General features: G+C 50.0%; 2 protein-coding genes across 2 annotated transcripts; both read left to right on the top strand.

Annotated features, from left to right (window-relative positions):
• The first annotated feature begins 207 nt into the window (after window positions 1–207).
• LOC147244484 (nuclear receptor subfamily 5 group A member 2-like) lies at window positions 208–8,554 on the top strand. The gene is made up of 7 exons (XM_086186459.1): window positions 208–347; window positions 535–702; window positions 798–939; window positions 2,038–2,630; window positions 3,692–3,811; window positions 5,508–5,655; window positions 7,317–8,554. Exons 2-7 carry the CDS (start codon window positions 598–600, stop codon window positions 7,553–7,555), a joined length of 1,347 nt encoding a protein of 448 aa, XP_086042585.1. The 5' UTR covers window positions 208–347; window positions 535–597; the 3' UTR covers window positions 7,556–8,554.
• A 9,554-nt stretch (window positions 8,555–18,108) lies between these two features.
• psmb7 (proteasome 20S subunit beta 7) lies at window positions 18,109–23,511 on the top strand. The gene is made up of 8 exons (XM_086187537.1): window positions 18,109–18,266; window positions 18,968–19,061; window positions 20,453–20,550; window positions 20,718–20,858; window positions 20,960–21,075; window positions 21,330–21,388; window positions 21,496–21,647; window positions 23,343–23,511. Exons 1-8 carry the CDS (start codon window positions 18,205–18,207, stop codon window positions 23,452–23,454), a joined length of 834 nt encoding a protein of 277 aa, XP_086043663.1. The 5' UTR covers window positions 18,109–18,204; the 3' UTR covers window positions 23,455–23,511.
• Window positions 23,512–25,219: the final 1,708 nt, after the last annotated feature.

Here is a 25,219-nt window from a genome sequence, read left to right on the forward strand (position 1 = left end):
GGGTTCACCCTGGACGGGTCACCAGTCCGTCTCAAGGCCATCAGGAGCAATTAGGGGTTCAGTATCTTGCTCAAGGACACTTGGATATGGTCACCGGGAGAAGTGAGGATTGAACCAGCGACCCTTGGGTTTCTACATTTTTATTATAGGTGGATTTCTTGGAACATCCCTCGTTGCTACATCAGCAAAGGGTTGAGCAGCAGGTCTGCGGAGGAGGAACAGAAGCGGCCCCCCTCCGCAAGGTGATGACATGAGATCATCCGCCGTGGTCGCAGCTGACTCCGCCCTCAGCAGGTCGCCGCTCACCGCAGGCCGAACACCAACACATCAGAAAGTTAGAAAACGCGGTGAGTACGTCTGATTGACGATCGCTGGAACTCTCCACGTTTGGACTCGTTTGCTTTCATGTCGCATACTTGATCTCTGATTTACACCTCAACAACATCAACCTGCTCTTATGACATCAGTTCAGATTAATTGAGATACTGCAGATATTCATCAGTTTGCCGACTGCAGGTGTGGTTTATGTTTCAGATTTCCTGATCGCAAGGGGAAAGACAGCACGGTGATCCATCTTTTCCTGGTCGGTGTTCCAGAATGGAACACAGACTTGATGTGGCCTCGGAGAATGAGCTGTGTCCGGTGTGTGGAGACCAGGTGTCCGGGTATCACTACGGTCTGCTGACCTGTGAGAGCTGTAAAGTAGGTTCAGTCTCATCTGTGGCTCTGACATTCACTCCAGCTTGCACCAATGGTTCTTCCCTTTTGAGGTGAATCGTCTTCTTCAATCCTTGCAGGGGTTTTTCAAGAGAACGGTTCAAAATAACAAGAAGTATATTTGTGCAGAACACCAGCAGTGCCAGATTGATAAAAGTCAGAGGAGACGGTGTCCCTTCTGCAGATTTCAGAAGTGTCTTCATGTGGGCATGAGACTGGAAGGTTAGTGACTGCTGCTGGGATTTCTGCCTTGTAGAAGCCCAGTTTGTTAATCAAAGCTTGGATCAAGTAAGTTAAAGGTCGCAGAAACTTTTCAAAAATCCACCTTTTGTTTTCGAGCCAGGCTGACTGAGAGCAAATGCAAAGAAGGTCACAGTGGAAATGTTGACGTGGATGTTCAGCACCACTGGATGGTGAAAATCCTCTCTGACCACCAAAATCTTTTCAGTTCATCCTTTAGTCTCAGTGGATGTTGGCAGGATTTGAAGAAATTCTCTCACAGGGTCTCTGAGACTTCATGGGGTTCTAATGATGTTTGCTATATACATTCTGCATTGTAAACTGTTGTCTTGTCTGTACCAACATCTCCTGCACGTCTGTCCCTCCTGGTGAGGGATCCTCCTCCCCTCCTCACCCTGAGGTTTCTCCCATTTTTCCCTGTTCAAGGTTTTCTATGGAGTTTCTCCTCAGTCGATGTGAGGCTCTGAGGGCAGAGGATGTTGTTATGATGCCATGAAGCCTGGAGACAAACTGGAGGTGGAAACAGGCTCTACAAAGAAAACTGCCTTGCCCTGCCTTGCCTTTCCTATATGAATGATAATATCACACCCATATTTTCAACAGTGAGACTCGTTATATTTTCATGCTTCTGCTCCATCAGCAGCTTCAGGCTGGAGACAAGGTTTCTGTGCTGCCCGAGGACTGAGGGAATTTCTATAAAACGTGGCATACAAATCCACTGGAGCAATGAAAAGGTTTTGGTGGTTAAAGGTCATAGGGGAAGGTCAGTGTCATGTGACATGAATGCATCATCTCAGGAATGCCTTGAGAATATTCCTTCAGACGTTGTTCAAACATCCACCGGAACTCCAGGATTCAACAGGTCATAGTCACTGTGTCAGGCACGCATCATGGAGGCATAAATTAAATGAGGTCAATAGCGTCATCATTGATTCCTCATGAATTCCACACCATTGCCTCATCTTGTTGGTCAGTAAAATACAGTAGCCTGTATCTGCTTCACTTGTTCCAAGAGTCCCTTTCTCAAAACGTCGCATCGGCTTTAAAAGATGTTCTAACCTTTTGCGCTTCTCCTGTCAGCTGTTCGTGCAGATCGGATGCGAGGAGGCAGAAACAAGTTTGGTCCCTTGTACAAGCGCGACCGGGCCCTGAAGCAGTGGAGAAGGGCTTTGATGCAAGCCAGCGGTTTCCCAGTAGACGGCAGCCCTTCTCCAGGCTGCTCAGCCCACCTGAGAGACCTCCAACCCGTCCCCGTCCTTCATAGCACCCCTCTAACCATCACGGCCAGTGACCACATGAACTACCAACCTCCGACACGTTTTGCATTCCTGCCCCCCAGCACGCCAGATGCTACCCAGTATCACTGCAGTATCAAGTCTGAGCATGCCAGTGGCCGTTCACCAGGCCCAGCTGCAGGACTCCACGTGGACTCAGGCGAAGGGTCCCCAGGACCTCTCCCTCCACAAGGTCCTTGGATGCGTCAGCTGGTGCTGGAGTTTTTGCGCTGGGATCCAGATGAGCTGCAGCTACAGAGGAGGATCAGTGCTCATCTCCAGCAGCAGCAGCTTCACGGGGAGCTCAGCACCTTCAGCCTCATGTGCCTCATGGCCGACCAGACACTGTTCTTCATCGTGGAGTGGGCACGCAGGTCCATGTTCTTCAAACAGCTTAAAGTAAGATTGTTGTTGTTTAAGTCACAAACCAAAAGGACAGTACCAGGTCAGACTTGAGTCCACGTCTCAGTCTAACAGAGCAAATAAAGTTAATTTACTTTCATCTCAAGTGTTCATCTGGGGGACTAGGGTTTATTTAGTGTGACTGAAGTGTAAAGCAGGTTGCTGTCAGTTCCCTCCAACTGGTGCTGGAAAGTAGAAAGTAATTTAATACATTTATTCAAAACAACTGTCCAACGTGAAGGCGACTATATTTGCCTGACAGCTGAGGTGACTCTCTGCGTACCAGCTACTGCAGCTCTGAAGAGTTCCTCTCAATAGCCAGTGTTTCTCTACAAGAGCGCAGTCTCCCCAGGATGAACGCTCTTGTAGAGAAACATTTGCAAAACCAGATATGCTCTCCTGCTCTCTCTCCATCCCCACTGATCCTAGATCTGCTCCACCTTCCTGCCTGGTAAAGGAAGGTTCTGGTGGCTGCTGTTGCAGGATGTGCTTGCTGATGGAGAATTCCATTCATCCTCTAATCCTGTTGAGGGTGGAGCCTATCCCAGCAGCCTTCCCCCTGGACAGGTCACCAGTCCATGGCAGGGCCAACACATAGAGACAGACAACCATTGGCTCTCCCAGCCACGCCTACGGTCAATTTAGAGTCTGGATTAACCTGGTCCCTCTTGATGTCTTTGGACTGTGGAGGAAGCTGGAGTACCAGAGAGAACCCAGCAGGAACAGGGAGAACATGGAGACTCACCCAGAAAGACCCCGTGCTGCAGCCGGGGCTCCACCCACAACCTTCTTGCTGGGGGGCCTCAGTGAGGACCACTGCTCCACCCTGCTGCCGGAGAGCAAAAGACATTTCTGTTATTTTGGTTGCGTGTTTGAAGGGTAGTCCACCGGCAGTGCATCCATATTTGACAACAGAGTTGAGCTTGACTGATGAATGCTCTTACTGTCCTCCTCAAGATGAAGTGTAAAGCAGGTTGCTGAGCTCAGATTGGGGGCAAGGCTCATGAAGTGATAAACTATATAAATAGTTTGACTTCCTTTCCTCTTTCTGCTCACAGGTGAATGATCAGATGAAGTTGTTGCACAGCTGCTGGAGTAAACTGCTGCTCCTGGACATGGTCTCCAGGCAGGTCCTGCGCAGAAGAGAGGGGAGTCTGCTCCTGGCCAGCGGGCAGGAGGTGAGTGGCAGCACCATATCCCAGTCACACAATGGCAAATGTGTGTTTATTGTGACTTCTCTCTGTTCTGTGAAACATTCAGCCTCCTGCTGTGTGGCCCATCTACCTCCACAGATGGCGATAGCACCAGCAGAGGCCCAGCTAGCACTGTTAGCATTCAAAGTATTTTCACAGCTTCTCCTCCAACAACTTATTAATTTCAATAAAAGTAACCACTATTCGACCTGTGTTAGCACCAATGACCTTGAAATAAGGCGGCCCGGTGGAGCAGTGGTCCTCCCTGTGGCCCCCCAGCAAGAAGGTTGTGGGTGGAGCCCCGGCTGCAGCACGGGGTCTTTCTGGGTGAGTCTCCATGTTCTCCCTGTTCCTGCTGGGTTCTCTCTGGTACTCCAGCTTCCTCCACAGTCCAAAGACATCAAGAGGGACCAGGTTAATCCAGACTCTAAATTGACCGTAGGCGTGGCTGGGAGAGCCAATGGTTGTCTGTCTCTATGTGTTGGCCCTGCCATGGACTGGTGACCTGTCCAGGGGGAAGGCTGCTGGGATAGGCTCCACCCCCACCACCCTCAACAGGAGAAGAGGGAGAACATGGATGGATGATGGATGGATGATGGATGGGTGGAGGGGTGGATGGAGGGGTGGATGGATGGATGGATGGAGGGGTGGGTGGGTGGAGGGAGGGGTGGATGGATGGATGGAGGGGTGGATTGATGGATGGAGGGGTGGGTGGATGGATGGATGGAGGGGTGGGTGGATGGAGGGAGGGATGGATGGAGGGGTGGGTGGGTGGATGAGTAGAAGCTTGAAATACCCTAACACATCAACACTGTGAGTGGCAGCAGTGTTTTGTCAGTGGAAATGCAGAGTGACAGACCTCCAGGGCACAAATGCTCCGAGCAGCTTAGGGAACTTGGTTCCTGCAGAGCGTCCGTCTTGAGGTGACATGTTTGAGGGGGACTCATCAGGGCTCGTCCCTAAAAGGCTGCACACAGCAGATGAGGAGTGGCTTTGGCGTCTGCAGCGTTGACTCTGTGGGGTTTTCCTGGCTGGAGCGATGGAGTCTGAACTTGTGTGTTAAGCTGACACTGTGTTTAGTGACCTAACCAAATCCTTAATCAAAAGGAGGAGGGGCACATACGTGTGACAGCTGTACTGTCTTCATCTAGCAGGTTTCTCATTTGTAAGACAGAATTACGTGTGCGTGTATTTGGGAGATAAAACTGCTTTGACTTTCATCAATTATGGTCATAAATTATGATCTTGCTTTGTATTCATGTCCTCTCCATTAAATGACGTTTCAGAGTTGTTCTGTTTTCTGTCTTTCATTTCCACTCAGTAGATAGAGAGAGAGAGACAGAATCATCAGGGAAAGCATTCAGTTCTATACTTTGTGCTCACGTGCCGGCCCTCCAGGGGTGCTGACTGGGAGGCTCCCGTCCAACCATCAGGACGTCAGCCTGCACTTTTCAGGGCTTTATCATCATCTGCCTTTTCTTTGAAAACTCGCGAGATCTCAGAACGCTGAGCATTTTCCTTCCATCATTTTGGGGGTTGTGGAGTGAATGAATATAATAATTAATTGCATATGTATCAAATCTAATGATAACGGGTGCGGTAACTGCTGCTTCCTGACCCCCAGATGCAGGTGTGTGCTCATTAACATTCATGATGCCATGTTGTGCTTCCTTGGGTCCAGGTGGAGCTGTCAGCTCTCGCCTCCCAAGCTGGTCCTGTTGTAGCCAGCTTGGTCCAGAGGGGACAGGAGCTGGTTGAGGAGCTCTTCTTTCTAAAGGTGGACTGCCAGGAGTTCGTTTGCATCAAATTCCTTGTCCTCTACGATCCAGGTTGGTGACAGATGCTGATCTTAAGCATGTGGCGATGACTGGCTTCATTCTGTGTGGTGATCGTTTGGATTCTCGGACCTCATGAAGCACACTTCTACTGCAAGTCTGTTTCCTGGTCAGTACCTGTGTTTGGACCATAAAGCAGCCAAAGGAGTCCCACCATAATGGCGAGGGACCAGTAAGACAGAACTGGGGTCTTGGTCTTCAGTATGAGAAGGCATCTTGAGGACCAGTATAGTTTATTTTCCTCTTCTGCAGAAATAAGATTTTAAAAAAAGATGATTGATTCGTCTATCCTGGGCTTCTGTAGGTCTGATATCATGGACTCCATGGGTGAGGACTGGAGCCCTGGGCCCTAAAGTGGCCCTGGCACATGCCACACTAACGATGAAGGGACCAGTGTGTACCTGAAAGAGCACAGATCCTCCTGAAGGAGTGCGTCTGTTTGTCCACTTTGTGGCCTGTCTGTCAGTCAAAGGTGCGCTTTGGGCTCTTTGAGGGCCAGTACTTCACTCCTAGGTAATAAATACACCTTTTAGGGAACATCTTTAAAAATGTACCTGTTAGCACAGAAGTTCCTCCATTTTGAGTGTTTGTGTTCAAGTCCCATCCCAAACTCTGCAGTTGTGTTAGCCAGCATGAACTAGCTGCTCTCTGCTGCTGGCAAAGGCAGATTCTCTGCTGAGCCGCACATCAGCACCCAGCCACGCAGAGGCTCGGACTCCTCACGACGTTTTCTCTTCTGTCAAGTTCGTTCATTTCCTCCTTGAAGTATACAGAAAGGAGCTGATTGGACCTGAGTGGTGATGGCTCCAAACATAGGGGTCAGAGCTCACGCTAAGCAAGTGAGAACACGGGGTTCTTAGCTGCAGGTTCACTCATGAAAACATAGTTACATTCTATTTCTCCCAGTAATGCAGCCTCAATTCTACACACCAGACCCTGAAGACATGAAGGGGAACTTGGCTGCGCTCCACAGGCTTCATTGTCTAATGGACTATCAATCATGAGAGTTTCTCAGACTCCAGAACATACACTTGTGTCTCCTGAGAGGTTTTGTGTTTCAGTTCAGCAGATTGTAGAAGTGTTTTTTCTGGGCCCTCTGCCATGCTGGGAGCTGTCCTGTGCAGCCAGACGTGCGTCCATTGGGTGATGACAGCACAGAAGAGAGGTGTGGCTCAACCAGTTATCATCTCGCTATGAACCCTCTGGCTTCTTTCTGTTGCTGTAAACCCATCATATTCATCGTGGGCGCTGCTCTGCAGCGACTGCATCAGAGTGCAACCAGCCAGGAAGCTTGCTCACACAGTCTTCGCTCACTGAAAGAACCCAGCAGCCTCATTTCACAACCCAAATTCTGTGTCAGCATGTCACTTGGGTTGTGCCGTTTGCTAACCAGCGAGCTCAGAATTTGTTGTTTGTAAGAGGAGCGTATAGGAAGGGTTAGGGTGGACAGTGAGGACTGTTGTGGTCACCCAGTGGCAAGCTTATACTTGGTAAACTGTTGTCTGTGAATCCCACCCTTCTGCATGCTAAAGGCATTTTCTGTGTTTTGCCAGCAGACCAATTTCCATAGTCATGGTGACTCAAGTGAGTGCTGAGTCTCATGATGCTCTCCTCTCTTTATTCTTTTTGTTCCTCTCCATGTGCACACTGAACAGATGTGGAGCAGCTGGAGGACCACCCATTCATAGAGAGGGTCCATGAGCAGACTGAAAGTGCTCTGCTGGACTACATGCAGCACCGTGGACGCTTGGCTCAGCTGCGCCTGTGTCTGTCAGAGTTACGCTCTCTCAGCACCCTGGCTGAAGACTACCTGTACAGCAAATATGTGAGCGGTGAGATGCCTGAGGACAGCCTGCTCGCAGAGATGCTCCATGGAGGTGCAGGTAGAGGGTGATTCTCTGCTGAGACCGACGTCTCTCCTGGTTTCACTCTTTAAGGTGCACCATCAGTATTGAAGCGGGAGCTGACTTGCATCCACTGGACCTGGGGCCGTCTCACTTCAGTCTGCGGCCATTCAGTCATGTAGCTCTCCATGCCAGTCATGTCAGACATGGTTATTTATCAAATATGAACCCGTTACCTGTAAACTAACCCTTGAACTTGTTCCGATGAACGTTTCCGCCTGCTAACACAGTTGGATGTAACCCACTAGACGAGGAACTAACACGTGGTCACAGCCGATGTCATGAATTCATCGTCAGCTCTGCTGTATTGCGCTTGTTTCCGTCCATCTGATGAATGTCGGCCTGCTTTCTCTTCATGTTTCATTATTGAGTTCCTTGATTATGACGTGGTGCTCCTCTCATTTTCTGACTTGGCCTTTTAATCTCAAGCGAAAAGCTCTAAAACTGATTGATGCAGTCCATTCTGTAGCATCCATAAAAATCCAAGGGTTATGGAGTTCAATAAAGGAAATTGTGTGTACTTAGCCATCTATTTGACAGCAATGAATTAATCTTTAATATTTTAATGAATTTATACTTTGAATCAGGATGGAACCAATATGGTTCCTTTCACAGGTGGGCTGTGGTCCCTCGGGTATATTCCCATCCAATGATTTCTTCTGCTACTGGGACTGCTCGCAGTAGCAGAAGTGTCCTTGCAGTCCGTCTGATCACCTGGGTGAGAACTCCTGCAGACATCATAAGGTGACTTTGTTGTTTGTTTGTTTGTTTGTATGCTTTTTGCGTTTCCCCATGTTTTATTTCTTCTCTGCTTGCTGCTGCATCCCTTCTGTCGCTCTGGGAGCTCCAGGCCACGACCACACACTTCCCGGTCGCATGTGAAGTTGCTGGCTGTTGCCTTTTCACTTTCCAGCGAGGACTTTCACCAGCAGAATGTAGCTATGGGAGGATCATGTGTGTGTGTGTGTGTGTGTGCGTAAAACTGCTCAGAGGCCGATTGTATGCACCCTCAGATAGGGAGATAAGACATAAGTCAGTGCTCTGTGTGTGGAGTTTCCATGTTCACCCTTCAGGTGCTCAGGGTTCCCCTCCATCAGAATCTTGTAGATCAAGGGTTCTGCTGAGGTGCCTCACCAAGGCACCGGCAGATGTGGACTTGGTCCCTGAGCACGGGACAGAGGGTTACAAGCAGTGCACACTTGTCTTTGTGTTTGTCTTACAACAACAATAAAGACTTCTTCTCTTCCTCTGCTATTCTGATTAATTTCATCCTGCAACTTCTGGAAGAATCCAAGCAGTTGTGTGTCCATGACATTTGAGCCTTGTCGTGATGAGAAGAGCATTATTGAGACATGAAAATAAAACTCATCTTGAATGTAACAAAAAAAATAATTGGCACATTTTGATTATAATAACTTGGAGTGTCAATTTTTGGTCATTTCAAGCATTCCTCTCAAAATCCAGGCTGAACATTTTGGAAACACTCAGTTTTGGTGCTTTCAAAAATGCAATAAATTACATTTGACAAAAACTATTACTTTCCACCTATTCGACATGCCGCACCTCTGAAAATCTGCTCAATGAAGACAGACAATGTTTGCCCAGAAGATTCAACCTTATAATATTCCTCACAAGTTAAACAGGAACGAAGAAGCAAAAGTACTTCCATGCCATCCATGTTTAAGGGACAAATCTGGTTCCAGTAAACGTGCGATAAGATGGCTCCTGTACAACGGAGTTTTTCTGTTGTGGTGGTGTTGACGTGGGAACACCAAGCCGACATGGGCACGTCTCCATGGTCCTGGGAGAGAGATCAACTTGGTGATTTAATTAGGAAAATGTCTCTTCATTCACACACACACACACACACACACACACACACAGACTACATGCAATGTAGTTTATTTATTAAAGCCAAGTAAAGTAAATTGAACCACACCTTCAATTTCTGTTCTAATTCTCGCTTAAAATATAGAAATTCAAGTGCTTTTGTGTGACCATTTTGCAAAATCTCAGGGCCTTGATCCCCCCCCCCATCAAAATTCACAAACTTTCAAGGATTTCAAAGACCTGCTGGAACCATTCATGGGTCTATTCTTGCTACCCAATGAAAAAGACCACCACAGATATCAGTTCATCCCCTTGTGAGTTCACAAATACCTGTTTTCATGACAGTGTTTGGATTTGAGGGCGTGCGCATTTAACGAGACCTGCTCAGAGTCACGGAGAGGTTGTGAGGAGGTGGCTGCAGTTCAGGTGTTGGAAGTCTCAGGTATTCCTTGTACACTGAATTGGCCGGTGGGTTACCTGAGGACCATTGGAGAGTCATCCTGGAATGCTGAGCATTAAAGTAGAAGTTGAAAATGGAGGACAGCATTTGCTCTGATTCTTGTGCTCTGATTGGCTGTCAGGTGCTTCGGGACAGGAGATGGGATCCTGCAGGATTTTGATGGGAACGTCATCTTTGAGGAGGTCCAGTCTGTTGAAGAGGCCGGTGAAGGGGACGGGTCTCAAAGTTGGTAGTTACGAGCAATGTTTGTCTATCAGGCACGAACTGTGTGTGATTGTGAGTGTGTGTGTGTGTGATTGTGAGTGTGTGTGTGTGTGTGGGGGGGGGGGCCCTTACCTCTCTCCAGCTATGAACTTAGTCCTCTCATCCTGGCTGGGAGTCGGCTGGCAAATCTTTGTATTCGTCATCACTCAACCAGCACAGCCGTCCGCTTCATCTTCCTGGACTGGCACCCAGCAGGCCTCCTCAGCAGCTCCTCCTCAGCAGGCCTCCTCAGCAGCTCCTCCCCAGCAGGCCTCCTCAGCAGCTCCTCCTCAGCAGCTCCTCCTCAACAGGCCTCCTCAGCAGGCCTCCTCAGCAGCTCCTCCTCAGCAGCTCCTCCTCAGCAGCTCCTCCTCAGCAGGCCTCCTCAGCAGCTCCTCCTCAACAGGCCTCCTCAGCAGCTCCTCCTCAACAGCTCCTCCTCAGCAGCTCCTCCTCAACAGGCCTCCTCAGCAGCTCCTCCCCAGCAGGCCTCCTCAGCAGCTCCTCCTCAGCAGCTCCTCCTCAGCAGCTCCTCCTCAGCAGCTCCTCCTCAACAGGCCTCCTCAGCAGGCCTCCTCAGCAGCTCCTCCTCAGCAGGCCTCCTCAGCAGCTCCTCCTCAGCAGCTCCTCCTCAGCAGCTCCTCCTCAACAGGCCTCCTCAGCAGCTCCTCCTCAGCAGCTCCTCCTCAGCAGGCCTCCTCAGCAGCTCCTCCTCAGCAGCTCCTCCTCAGCAGGCCTCCTCAGCAGCTCCTCCTCAGCAGCTCCTCCTCAGCAGCTCCTCCTCAGCAGGCCTCCTCAGCAGCTCCTCCTCAGCAGCTCCTCCTCAGCAGGCCTCCTCAGCAGCTCCTCCTCAACAGGCCTCCTCAGCAGCTCCTCCTCAGCAGCTCCTCCTCAGCAGCTCCTCCTCAGCAGCTCCTCCTCAGCAGGCCTCCTCAGCAGCTCCTCCTCAGCAGCTCCTCCTCAGCAGCTCCTCCTCAGCAGGCCTCAAAGCCTTCTGGTTGATGCCCCTGGGGTCTCAGTTTCCTCTTTCTTGGCAGCCTCTTGTTTCATTTCTCCCCTTGAGTTTGGGACAGTTTCAAATCTGAAATCTGACAGGTGTTGCTCGAGCACAAGGCTCAAGGTTGTCAAGGTATTAAATGGTGGAGCCAAAGTCTGCTCATGTGTGCCGTTGCAGAACGACGCTCTTGTCATTTGTCCAAAGTTATCAGGGAGTCTGACAAAACCCAACCACCTCACTCTTGTGAATCCACCGAGGCGCAGCTGCTCTGCAGCCTGTTGGATGTTGATATGTGACCCTGACAGGGTCATCAGTACGGATTATGAATATATGACAGTATTTGATAGTAAAACTCAACAAAAACTGTCACAGAAGCGGAGACGTGTGCCGAGTGCAACGGAAATAATGAAGCTGATGATGCAAGCACCCAGAGATGCAAGATGAATGTCAGCTTTGCTTTTAGGAAGCAGCTGTTCAGCAAACACAGCCCTGAATCCACCGTTATCATGTTTGGGATCGGGAGGCCCGTGGATGGTGAAGGGACTCATTTCCTGCTGCTTAAAGATTTGTTATCAGCCACTGAGATCCCACCAGTTGCACCTCGGGCCACCCACTCTTCTCTGATGAAGGGCTTAATCAACATAATGCACTCAGCTTGTCGTGTGGAGGCCCTCTATCTGATCGTGTCCAGCTCACTGGAGCCTGTTTCCTCACCGGCCTTGACATCCAGCTGGCATCAGGTTGGCATCCATCCTGTTCCAGAGCAAAACAAGGCAGCATGATCGAACCGCCTAGACCCAGAACCGGCCTCCTGATGGCATGAAGCAGGATCTGCTGGGCCAGCACACACAAGAAAAAAAAGGAGAAGAAATCCAACGAAATGTCAATCCTAACAACTTGCATGTGTGAGGTCATGGTAGAGACAAGCCGTCTCTCTGGGTTGGTTGGTGAGTGAAAGTGATGCTTTCGGCCCTTTATTTTCAGTGCCTGATTCTGTAGGTGGCGATGGCCCACATTCCAGTCTGACGACTTCATTTGAATTTGTTCACCACATCTATCAATCAATCTATCAATCAATCAATCAACTTTTATTCGTCCCTTGCGGGAAATCGCAATTACACACCCAATTGCCAGACACAACAAACACAAGGATCACACACAATTATTCCAGCTTGATCGTGATCATGGCACACATCAGAATAATACAAGCACATACGCGTTTGATTGTGTAGGCACGCTACACTTGAGCAGGCCGTTGTCCCAATGGAGGCAGGGCCAGAGTGATGCATTGCAGCTTGCACCGCGCCGCAGAGCCGGGGGGAGGGTAGGCTGCAGCCAAGGTCTTGGCGCTTGGGTTGGGGAGGAGGAGGAGTGCGACGGCTCTCACCAAGTCCCAACCCAGATAGTACTTGATCATGTACCCTAACTGACACTGTGAAGAGGGTTCTTGTTTTTCTTGTTTTCTGTTGGAGGAACATACCGAGTCCTGAGGTGGCCACAGTGTGAGGAAACTAGTGGGAATAAAAAGAAAATAAATGACAGGTTAAAAGGCCGCGGTGTCAGCTGCTGTTGTGAGTTGACACTGTGGCAGAAGCCGCCCCTTCAGCAGGCAGACCAGGGGCCTCATGTATCAACGAGGTTTACGCAAGAACAACTTGCGTACGCCAGGATCGACGCTCACGTTCAGGTGTATCAACGCGAGAAGTTCCTCGATTCTTGCTCTGTTTCACGCCAACTCTGGAGGTGGCGTAGAAGTTGACGGAAAGCCGATTCTTGCGTTAACTGCACTTTGGTCCGTTGGCGACACCCTGTGGTGGTGTTTGGTAACTGACATTATTTGACAACCACACATACATCGGGCACAAAAAAAGCCTTCCAGCGGGAGATGGCGGACCGTTCCGGGGTGAGTCAGTCGACCCTCAGCCTGGCCATGCCCTTGGTGGTGGACCTGATCATTGAACAATATTATATTAAATATTAAAGCGCAATTTGCAGCAATAGCCGGATTCTCTAATGTCTGCACTCATGTTGCCATAAAAGCGCCATCCCATGAGGAACACGCTTACGTTCATCGTAAGGGTTTCCACTCCATGAATGTGCAGATCATCGATGCGCAGAGGCTGGAGGGATGGACGCCGGTCCCGGCCGGGCAGCTGTCCTCGCACGTGTGAATTTCATTTCCACAGTGTGAATGGTTAAGAAGCTACTACACGATTCATGAAGCCACATGAATTTATTTTGTCCACGAAATGTTCCAGAACATTTATCAGGCAGTCGAGCCACTCATTGATCCACGTTATGTCCTCCTACGACTGCAGGACCGCCTGTGCGAGGACCCTCCCACTGGATCTGTGTGGGCCAGAGGACGCGCCACTGGGTCCGGGTGGGCTGGAGGACCATCCGCCGCTTGTAGGCCTGGTGCTGGGGCCGGGGGACGGGGGACGGGGGACGGGCTGGCCCGAATGTCGCTTGCCCTGGCGGATGACTCTGAGCCGGCGGGCGGGCTGGCGTGGGAGCCGGCAGGGGTGCTGCACGTCGGCAGCATGTCTGACGGATCAATTTCTATGAAACATATTGGTTTATTTAATGTCTGATTCTGTGTATTTGTTGCCTTTCCATCTGTGGCAAAGCAGGTGGAAATGTTGCTAAGAAATGGAGTTGCCACTGACCCTCCAGGCTCTCGGAGTCAGCGTGGGTGGTGGCGACAATCCCCCCCAAAGAGGTGCTGCCCGTGACTGCCGCCACCCACTGCTCAAACTCCGTCAGGTGCCCCTCTCCCTGACCCCCATCTGTCTGGCCGGCACTCCTCTGGAGGGCAGCTGTACGCCGCTTGAGCTCCACCTTGAGGTCCTGTTAGTGCCATTTTCCATGTTGTTATTTCAATTTAGAGTGAAGCCAGTTGATGATTGCAGTTGTTCATTTAGTGATTGTGCAGTGTTGAATGTAGTCCTACTTTAGCTTGCATTGTTCAGGAAGTTAGAATTGCAGACATGCATTAGAAACAGAGAGGAAATCTTTCAGAGCGCCAGCAGAGGTGCAAGCTGATGACGTAGTGATGCTGGCGCAGGTTTAGAGAGGAAAACTGAGCTTTGTATCACTTTGATGTTCAGTAAAGGAGGAGCCAACACTTTTCTACCGTCGTCATCAAACCTCAAACACGTAGTGACTCGTTCTTTCCGTCATTAGAAGAGGTTCAGATGTATGAACATGATGATAAACAACACTGCTGATGAGAAGGGAACTTTAGCCAATAACAGGTCCCACCACTGTTTTCATCTCTGCGGGGGGCGTGGCTCTGAACCCACCTCGTTCACCCTCTCACTTCTTCTCCACTCTCAACGTTCAGTGTTCATCCTGACACCACTGGACAGGCTGACCAACAGAATCTGCTGTCTCTCCTCCACCTCTCCTACCAGCACCTCCAGCTCCACGCCGTGAACCTCTTTTTCTTTGACATTATTTTGAGAGCGCCGACAGCAGAGACCCTCTTTAAATGAATTTGCGTATTTATAGGTGGGCGTAACAGGGGCGGGCCCAGTCCTCCGACATCTGCGCTCAATTCCACGCTGATTGGGATGTATCAAGGAAACGTGCATGGATTCCGGCACCTGCACAGATTGAGACATGCAGATTTTTTTGTGCGTACGCAACTCTCTCTCTCTTCTCGCAACTGCAAGTTTTTAGTATGAGATCCTTCCAAGTATTGATACATGAGGCCCCTGGTCATTGCCTGGGGCAACATGAGGTAAGGGGGGCGCTGGCAAGTGACCACCAAACATTTTTGTCCTTGTCGTCCTCCTCCTCCTCTTATCTGGTCCAGGTCGTGGGGGCAGCAGCCTCAGCAAGGAAGCCCAGACTGTCCTCTCCCCAGCCACTTCCACCAGCTCTTCTGGGGGCCAGCAGCCTTACAGCCACAGCTCACAATGGCCGCCTAGACAATGGCAGAGCGGAACATGGTCCGTTTGGACTCAGTGTCCCCCAGTGGCCAATGCAGTCAAAGCTCTACTCGAGGTGGGAGTTGAAGATCATTCTGACAGGTTCTTCTGCCAGGCGTTCCCAGCAAACCCTCACTACTCATTTGGGCCTGCTGGGTCTGCGCGGCGTCTTCCCCTGCCACCTGATCCAACTCAGTACCAGATGGTGATCAGCTGACAGCTCAGCTCCTCTCTTCACCCGAGTGTCCAGGACATACAGCCACAAGTCAGATGATACGACTATAAAATCAATCATAGACCTACGACCTAGGATGTCCTGGTGCCACGTGCACTGATGGACATCCTTATGTTTGAACATGGTGTTAGTTATGGACAAACAGAAGTCCAATAACTGAGCACCACTCTGGTTCAGGTTGGGCCTGCTGTTCCTCCCAGTCACGTCCCTCCAGGTCATGCTGTCATTGCCCACGTGAGCACTGAAGTCCCCCAGTAGGACAATGGAGGACTCCAAGAAAGGTGGGTACTCTGAACTGCTGTTTGGTGCATGTGCACAGACAACAGTCAGGACCCATTCCCCAAACTGAAGGCGCAGGGAAGCAGCCCTGTTGTCCACCGGGGTAAACCCCAACAAACAGGCAGAGAGACTAGGGGCTAACAAAAAGCCCACCCCGGCAATCCACCTCCCGCCCAGAACAACTCCAGTGAAGGAGAGAGTCCTACCCCTCCCAAGGAGTTGCGTTCCGGACCCACAGCTTTGTGTGGAGGTGAGGCTGGCTATATCTAGCCGGTAATGCTCAACCTCTTCCACCAGCTCCGGCTCCTTGCCAGCCAGAGGTTACATTTTCTGTTGTTATATTATTATTTTCCTTGTGAGTTCTAACTATATATATACAATATATACATATCATTCATTTAAAAGGCGCCCTCACATTTGCAAGTTTGGACAATTATGTTTGGGTTGGGGCATCACAACGAACACCCCTGCATCTAAACTGTATTTGTTTTAGCCCATCACAACTTCCAATCAGCACGCTAATGCTGTGACGAAACAGTGCGTCACTGTGACGAAACAGTGCGTCACTGTGACGAAACAGTGCGTCACTGTGACGAAACAGTGCGTCACTGTGACGAAACAGTGCGTCACTGTGACGAAACAGTGCGTCACTGTGACGAAACAGTGCGTCACTGTGACGAAACAGTGCGTCACTGTTTCGCTGTGTCCAGCAAGAGAAACTCCTCTGGTGCACAGGGAAGAAAGAGAAGAAGAGGAAAAACAGGAGAAACACAGAGGCGATTGCTTGATAAGTTTGCAATCGCTAGGCTAGCTATATATTCTTTTAGCTTGCTAAGCTAGCTAAAAAAAAACCCAAACGTTTCATGACAGGACAAATCACTGGTGCAAGGTCAATTAAAAGGAGTTCCTAGTAAAAATCTTGCCTGGGGCACCAAATTGCTGCACTGTGTTGTATCTTCAACTCAGCGACATCGTTGTTGTGCAGGGTCCAACCCACAGCTCATGCTGGCAGCTGGATTATAGATTAGATACAATAAGATTAGATCAAATTAGATAAAGAGGCGGCCCGGTGGAGCAGTGGTCCTCACTGTGGCCCCCATCAAGAAGGTTGTGGGTGGAGTCCCGGCTGCAGCACGGGGTCTTTCTGTGTGAGTCTCCATGTTCTCCCTGTTCCTGCTGGGTTCTCTCTGGTACTCCAGCTTCCTCCACAGTCCAAAGACATCAAGAGGGACCAGGTTAATCCAGACTCTAAATTGACCGTAGGCCTGGCTGGGAGAGCCAATGGTTGTCTGTCTCTATGTGTTGGCCCTGCCATGGACTGGTGACCTGTCCAGGGTGAAGGCTGCTGGGATAGGCTCCACCCCCACCACCCTCAACAGGAGGAGAGGGAGAAGATGGATGGATGGACAACAGAAGCCGCCTCCTCCCTCTGGGAAGAAGAGGAGGAGGGAGAAGGAGGAGGATCGCACACCTGGTCAGCCCAGACAGATGGAGACCGCTGGCCTGCTCCATGTGATACATGAATAAAAGTGAGTGACTGATTTATGCTGCTGCCTCCTGTGCTCCAACCCTCACATGACGACAGCTCACTGTTGGCAGTATTTGTAATGAAAGAATGTTGTGCATTTCTGAACGTTGACAGTTGAATCAGGTGTTGGAGCACAGACTGACTACATGTCTGTCTGTTTGAGGCCTAAAAGTCTCCTGAGCACGAGCAAAGGGCAGGTCAGCCTTCTGCACTTGTAAAGTAAATACAACTTTATGAACTGGAGCAGTAAACGTCTTCTCCCCGCCACACTCAGGCTGCACCCCAGCCCCTGAAAAGACTGAGTCAGGACTTGTCCACTACCACCATTGTTTCATGCTAGCCAAGCAGTTTGGTCTCAGCAGGCAAAAAAACAACAACAAAAAACCCAATAACAATAAAACTACAACAATAAAATGAAAACAATTGTTTTTGAGACATGTTCTTGGCAAAATTATGCAAATGAAAATGTAAATGTACTGCAATTGGACAAAAATGAAGGGGCAACTGTATCTTAGAGGAAAGAAGTAAATTTGCTGTCATTCTACATCACCAACAACCCACCATCCCACTGGCAGAGGGGACCGCGAATCCACATCACCAGGCTGAGAATCTCAAACGGTGTAACGCCACCCAGAGGACAGACGTTTGTCAGCTACTGCTGGTTGAGTCAGGAAACTCTCGCTCCCCCTTTCTCTTTCTCTCTCTTTATCTCTCTCTTACTCTCTCTCTTTCTCTCTCTCTCTCTCTTTCTCTCTCCCTCTCTTTCTCTCTCTCTTGCTCCCTCTTTCTCTCCCTAACTCTCTTTCTCTCTCTTTTTATCTCTCTTTCTCTCTCCCTCTGTCTTTCTCTCTCTCTTTCTCTCTATCTCTCGCTCTCTCTCTTTCTCTCTCCCTCTGTCTTTCTCTCTCTCTTTCTCTCTATCTCTCGCTCTCTCTCTTTCTCTCCCTCTCTTTATCTCTCTTTTTTCTCTCTCTTTATGGCTCTAATTTGAATTTGCTCCGCTCTCGTGCTGACTCACTCCGGTCCAGTAGGTGGCGGTAAATCCAACCAGCCGCCAATTTACGCCTGAAGAAAACAAAGAAGCAAAGAGAAGTTCTTCTACTTCCGGAAAAATTGTAACGTCATTATCAAGATGGCAACATTGAGCGTGAGCCGGCCGCCGTTCGGGGGGTTCAGTTTTGACAACTGCAGAAGGTAAGAGCTTCCCAGGGGTCAGACTGAGTTAGTTAGCTTATAGATGACAACGTCTTTTACCATCTGGACTTGGATGCGCGGTGTATCGACTTCCATCGATGCTTCGGGCTTCTGCCCAATGACTCAGCCATTCCGCCCGCTAGCATCGACGTTAGTCCTGCATCACGAGGAGTCAAAGGCAGACCCCAGTCCCCCAAACTGCGCCTAGAAACCTGGGAACTGACAAATTTCATGTGACTGCCCAGTGAGCGGATAGTGGGTGGCATCACGGATGGAGTCCCCGTTGTGTTGTTAGCATTAGCATTTAGCCTTGATCCCTCAGCTTGTAGCATCCCCATTCTATCCACGAAGGGCCGAGTCATCCGGAGGTTCCCCAGCTGGTCGAGCCCTCCTCTCCTCCGTGTAGCATCTCTTGCACCAGTTTCAGGCTCTGCCGCGGTCGGGCTGCTTATGGACTGCGTTGCATTTGGCGGCTGGGCTTTTCTTCTCTCAGCTCTCACCAGCCTGTTTTTTAAGGTCCGCATCACAAGTCTGATCCCTAGTTCTCAGACTATGTACAACATTAAGAAATAAAGTGGGATATTGTTAAACTATATCGATGTTAACCTCCTCATTTACTGTCTACTGCTCATAAAATGATTTTAGGGGAGTGTTGGTGGGGTCTATTTTTTTTTCACTGTAACTGATTTGTGCTTTTACAGAAATGCAGCTTTGGAAGTCCAAGCTAAAAAAGACTGCTGCACTTTGCCTGCTGCTCGTAAAACTGGAACCACCATCTGTGGTGTTGTCTTCAAGGTGGGTGACAAACTAGTGATCAGGGACCTGGCGCACAAGCACCATGGTCAATTTTCATGTTGAGTACGAGCCAGGTGAACGCTGAAAAGAGTGTCTCATATTCACGTGTTGTCATCAGTTCTGCAGGACATTCAAAGATCCCATCCAAATGCACTTCCAACTAAAGTCCACAGGTTTTTCTTATTTTCTAGAAATCCAGTTAGAGTTTGTGTCACATATTGATGGAGTTCTACAAGAAAAGAGGCTCAGCAGATTGTAAAAGCCTTGGTGTGTATGTGGTAATAAGTCGTCGTCCTCCTTCTCCTCTTATCCGGTTGGTCCGGGTCGCGGGGGCAGCAGCCTCAGCAAGGAAGCCCAGACTGTCCTCTCCCAGCCACGTCCCCCAGCTCTTACGGGGGAATCCTGAGGCGTTCCCAGGCAGCTGAGAGATATAATCCCTCCAGCGTGTCCTGGGCCGGCCCCGAGGCCTCCTCCCGGTCAGACATGCCTGGAACACCTCCTGAGGGAGGCGTCCTCTCCAGATGCCTGAACCACCTCCACTGACTCCTCCACATGGAGGAGCAGCAGCTCTACTCTGAGTCCCTCCTGAATGACTGAGCTTCTCACCCTGTCTCTAAGGGAGAGTCCAGCCTCCCTGAGGAGGAAACTCATTTCAGTCCCTTGTATTCAGGATCTTGTTCTTTCAGTCATTACCCAGAGCTCATGACCACAGGTGAGGGTTGGGACGTAGATTGACAGGTAAATGGAGAGCCTCACCTTTTGGCTAAGCTCCCTCTTTACCATAACAGACTGGTTTAGCGCCAGCATCACATTCTGTGTTATAAACTGTTTTCTTGTCTGTAACAACATCTCCTGCACGTCTGTCCCTCCTGGTGAGGGATCCTCCTCCCCTGTTTTTTCGGAGAGGCTTGCAGTCTTCGCCTCCTTGCCTGTCTGCGTTGAAATATCAAGCGCACCATAAGGACGTTATTTATTTGATGACATCGCTCTGGTCTGGCGTATTGGGACTGTCGTAGTTGTTGTTGATGTTGGAGGCGCAGCCAAAGTCGTGCGAGGGCAGCAAAGTGAATCCGCGGCTCCATGGTTGATGGTAACTTCTTTGCTGCGACCAAAACAAATACACCGCCAGAGCACTTCCGACGCGGCTACGTCAGACGCACGCTCATCCACAAGCCAATCAATGACGGGCGCAGACCTTGCAGTTAATGGCGTCATGACGTAGGTCGCTCCTTTGGTCCGCCTTCATAACAGCAGTGAGAAAGTGAACTTAACTGGACCCTATGAAAACAATGCAACAACAAGAAAAAGTCCGGACCTCGGACCGGACCGTTAGGTGAGGGAGCGCTCTGAGAGTGCACACACCCTGGATGATGTCTTGTTTCCCTGTGCAGCACGGCGTCGTCCTGGGAGCTGACACCAGAGCCACTGAGGGTATGGTGGTGGCTGACAAGAACTGCTCCAAGATCCACTACATTGCCTCCAACATCTTGTAAGTGACAGGAACCTGCTTCCTCATGACGACGCACAATCGTGGTTAGGGTGACGCCTTCTAAGAGGGAGTCTGAATGAGCTCCAGTCACCAGTTTCCCTCATGGCCTCTCCTTGAGTGTGCTGCATGTGATGCCTTCCACTGATTGTGTACCTGTGATTATCCAGCTGTTGTGGAGCAGGAACAGCTGCAGACACAGAGATGACCACTCAGATTATCTCCTCCAACCTGGAGCTGCACGCCCTTTCGACCGGCAGAGTTCCACGCGTGGCCACTGCCAACCGCATGCTGAAGCAGATGCTCTTCAGGTACGCAGCTGAGGACGTCAAGATGCCAAACTCTGCTTGTCTAGACTTTATGGACAAGCAGAGACTTTTTATAGTTACTGTAAAAGTGTGTTTGTCTTTAGGTACCAGGGTTACATCGGAGCTGCTCTGGTCCTGGGTGGAGTGGACTGCAATGGTCCTCATCTTTACAGTATCTACCCTCATGGCTCCACTGATAAGCTGCCCTACGTCACCATGGGTCAGGCTCAACACTCTGCACACACGGCCAGCAGACTCAGAATCACATTGACTGGCCAAGTTAGAAAAAACAAGGAATTTGGGGAGGGTTGAGAAGAACAATAGACATTTAGTGGGATGTAGGAACCAGGAGCCAGCCCTAATTCACACTGCTAAAACCACGTGGCTCCCACCAGCAGGGCTTCATGCTGAGTCAGACTGATGAGTCATCAGCTGGATGATGTCACTGAGCAGCTTTTGTCTTCTTCTGTGAAGGCTCTGGATCCCTGGCTGCCATGGCAGTGTTTGAGGACCGGTTCAAGCCCGACATGGAGGTGGGTCCTCCTGGTACTGAGAGTGTGGTGTTAACACTGTTACACTCCCACACAAGCTGGTGTGCTTTGGTCACTGTCGCCTCATCGTTGTGTGTGTTTGATGAAAGGAGGAGGAGGCCAAGCGTCTGGTGCGTGACGCCATTGCTGCAGGGATCTTCAATGACCTGGGCTCTGGCAGCAACATCGACCTGTGTGTCATCACCAAGGGCAAGGTGGACTACATCCGACCCCATGACGAGGCCAACAAGAAGGGCATCAGGTCAGAACGGCACTGCTTTACCCTGTCATTGTCTTCAGTCCTAGAAGGTGAAAGGTCAAACCGTGGCCTGTTCAGCCAAGTGGTGGTCAGCGTGTCCATGATGTGACGTCCTGATATTAAATTCTCACCTGCAGTTCTGTTGGTGGTCTCAGTCGTATTGGTTGGGACAAGGTACCACTACACTGTTGAGAGTGGTTTTACTGCCATCTTATTGACTGGGATACTCGTTTGATGACAGCTTAAAACACAATGAACTTCTTTTGTATTCAGAGAAAAAAAACGTTCAATTTTCATGAATTCCTGGGTCAGATGTGTCCAAGGTGGGATGAGGGCCGGGGAGCGCGGGAGGAAGTGCTGATGCATTCATTGGTCGTACAAAAACGTAGCCTCAGAGGAACAAGTGAGCCACCTTCCTGCCATAGTTACAATGGCGGAGGTTTGAGCTGCGCTTCCCGCACGGGAGCCCGGCGTTCAAAGCTCCATCCATCCATCGTCGTCTTCCGCTTATTCCTACACATTAAGGGTCGCAGGGCTGGAGCCTATCCCAGCATCTAAGGGCAAGAGGCGGGGTTCACCCTGGACAGGTCACCAGTCCATCACAGGGCCAACACAGAGAGACAGACAACCATTCACACTCACATTCATACCTACGGTCAATTTAGAGTCTGGATTAACCTGGTCCCTCTTGATGTCTTTGGACTGTGGAGGAAGCTGGAGTACCAGAGAGAACCCAGCAGGAACAGGGAGAACATGGAGACTCACCCAGAAAGACCCCGTGCTGCAGCCGGGGCTCCACCCACAACCTTCTTGCTGGGGGGCCACAGTGCTGACCACTGCACCACCGTGCGGCCCCGTTCGAAGCTCACTGGAACTAAATGTCCATTGTGTTGTTTGCTCCTTTTTTAATGGTCAGAAGAGAGCCAACGCCACATCAACGTGACCTAAACTAGACGTGGATCCAGCTCTCTCGTATGGAAGCGCCACCTAACCGATCGGCCGTTGATGTCTGCTGTAGAAAGCGGCAATGAATCAGTCATCAATTTTCCTACTGTCAGTGAATGTATCAGCACCTCCCCTTATTTTCAACAAGTCAACTCTTCCCTGGCTCCAGTACTCCTTCTGCACAAGTATTCATTATTTACTCGTGTTTAGTCGTAGTAGTTTTCAGCTCCGGTGCTGATGGATGGAAATATTTCATGAATTTCTTTGCTTTTCCCAGTGCAGTGTTGTGATGCCCCTTGGTGGCACACAGACCTGTAAATGCACCTGCTTTGCTTGGTGCTGGTGAACAGAATTTAGAAGCTACTTGATTTTTCTACACACAGCATGAGAACTAGCTGCTAGCTAAAGGGTCTGTTTGAGAGAACCCAGGGTGAAACTGTAGAGCCCAGCTGAGTTCAACTGAAGTGCTATCAGTGGATGACTTCTTTTGTTGCTTGTTTTGCCTGAAGAGTAAGTGAGCATGAAGCCTTGCCACTGTGAGTACAGACGAAGCCGCCACCTCTCACTCGTCTCTGTGTGCTACTAACCAGTGTTCTCCTCTGGCTTGCTCAGTTTGTGGTAGAGAGCTAACGCTGAGCTGAGACGGCGTGCTGTGCTGATGACCCTAGAATCTTAGACGTGTGAAACCACATGGAACAATTCCTCAACAGTTACTTGCGATACTGACATGAGTTGTGTTCCTCCCTGGTGTAGAACTGGTGACTACAACTACAAAAGAGGAACCACGGGGGTCCTGACCAAGGTGGTGACCCCTCTGACCCTGGACCTGGTGGAGGAGACTGTCCAGACCATGGACACCTCCTAAAATACTTTTCTTTCTGTACAATTTTCTCGTTTACAATAAACATATTTAGAATTGCTACCTGTCTTTGGTTTGGTTTTCTTGCGGTTGGCAGGTCAGCGTCATGTCAGGACTGTTTGCGTGAAGTGTTGGTGTCTCCACCAGCGCCGCGTGCTCACGTGCAGGTTGACGCAAGTGAAGCTGTCCGTTACTGCAACAATTTCTTCAGTGAGACACGAGCCCTGAACCTGGGGACCTTTGACCTTTGGCTCGGCGTCTGGATTCTTTTTTTTGGAGCATTGTTAAGCAATTGTCCTCCAATGTGATGAAGTCTTGTGGTCCTCGTGATGTACGGCAGACAAACCAGGTGTTCGCTCTCAGGTTTCTCACTAAACATGTTTCTACAGGTGCTGGTAACCCTGCAGCCCACACATGCAAAGAAATCAAACCTTAAACGTAGAGAAATTGTCTGATCGAATGGAGTGATAGGGAAAAGTATTGAACACTCATAATGGAGAAACTCGCCGCCTGCGTTGCTCGGGTGGGATTTTGGTCCGTTCTTCCACACCAAGGGTCTCCCAGTCTTGAAGATTCGGGGGGCCTCTCCTAGGAGCTCTGACCGTTCTTTCCATAGATTCTCGACTGGATCGCGTCAGGTGACTGGTGGGCCGGTCTCGCAGCTTCGTTTGCCTCTCCGACACCAAGCGAGGGTTTCCGAGGCTGTTTGGGATCATCGTCTTGGTGAAACCTCCACCCTCGTTTCATCTTCGTCCTCCTGGTAGACGGCAGCAGATTTAGTCAAGAACGTCTCTCATTCATCTGTCCTTCAGTCATATCAGGTTTGCCAGTGCCATATGCTGAAGAACGGCCCCCCACCTGGTGCTCCCACCTCCACACGCCCCTGTTGGGGATGTGTTTCTGGGGTGACGTGCAGTGCCATCACCCTCCAAACATTGGCCTTCATCTATCAAATGAACGTCCAACAGAACACAAACATGAAACGTACGTACATTCATTTCCACGCGAGCTGTGGCATTTATCAATTTGAACGTGAGCGTCTTCTGTGAGAAACTCTTAGGTCTGAGTTTGCGTACACAGTTTTAGATTTTGATGTGAGGTGACTTGTGGTTGATGGACAGGTATTGGGAGTTGTTTTAACAGCAGATGTGTCACTGATGAAGATTCAATTTGAACTGGTGCTTTTAGTAGGCACAGGTGGACAAACAATCCTGTATTATTATTAATTATTGTATCAACAGATCCGTGACGTGACTGGTGGAACTTTAGTCAGTCGCCTATTCAAACCAGAGCTTTGGCTGTGAGGCGTTCAGGCTCAGCGATGGCAGATCTGGCTCTGCTAGAGGACCTGAACGCGCGCATCAGCTGAGAGAGGGTTTTCAGGACCGCCAATATTTATTCCAGGAGAGTGATGAGTGGTTCATGGGTCGTTTTCATCTCCCTAGGCATCTCCTCCTGGAGTGATGCCACAACCTAGAACCCCAGTTAAGGAGAGAAACCTGGCGTTCCAACGCATTCAGGCGGGACAGTTTCTTCCTGACTTTATGGCAAATAAAACAGGTTTTAACTTAAGTGAGTAAAACTGAGTTGCATCAAATGTTTGAACACAGATGTTGAAATCGGAACATTCGGACCTCTTCCGTTGCTCCTTGTGAGGAGCACCAGGTCTTGGCTGGTTTATGGTGAAATGTGTCCACTTCCGGATGACGGCCCAGCAGGTACCGGAACATTGAGAAGTTCAGAACCAACCAGTTCTGGAACCACCGCCATC

This window comes from Aulostomus chinensis, chromosome 19 (genome assembly GCF_037954235.1).
Source record: "Aulostomus chinensis isolate RoL2024-O1b breed Wild chromosome 19, RoL_Achi_v1.0, whole genome shotgun sequence".
NCBI lineage: Eukaryota > Metazoa > Chordata > Actinopteri > Syngnathiformes > Aulostomidae > Aulostomus > Aulostomus chinensis.

Coding starts and splice junctions, on each gene's coding strand:
- LOC147244484 (XM_086186459.1), top strand. CDS start 598: ATGGAACACAGACTTGATGTGGCCTCGGAGAATGAGCTGTGTCCGGTG. Junction 940..2,037: donor TGTGGGCATGAGACTGGAAG/GTTAGTGACTGC, acceptor TTCTCCTGTCAG/CTGTTCGTGCAGATCGGATG. Junction 3,812..5,507: donor TCCTGGCCAGCGGGCAGGAG/GTGAGTGGCAGC, acceptor CCTTGGGTCCAG/GTGGAGCTGTCAGCTCTCGC.
- psmb7 (XM_086187537.1), top strand. CDS start 18,205: ATGGCAACATTGAGCGTGAGCCGGCCGCCGTTCGGGGGGTTCAGTTTT. Junction 20,551..20,717: donor TACATTGCCTCCAACATCTT/GTAAGTGACAGG, acceptor GTGATTATCCAG/CTGTTGTGGAGCAGGAACAG. Junction 21,389..21,495: donor GGTTCAAGCCCGACATGGAG/GTGGGTCCTCCT, acceptor GTTTGATGAAAG/GAGGAGGAGGCCAAGCGTCT.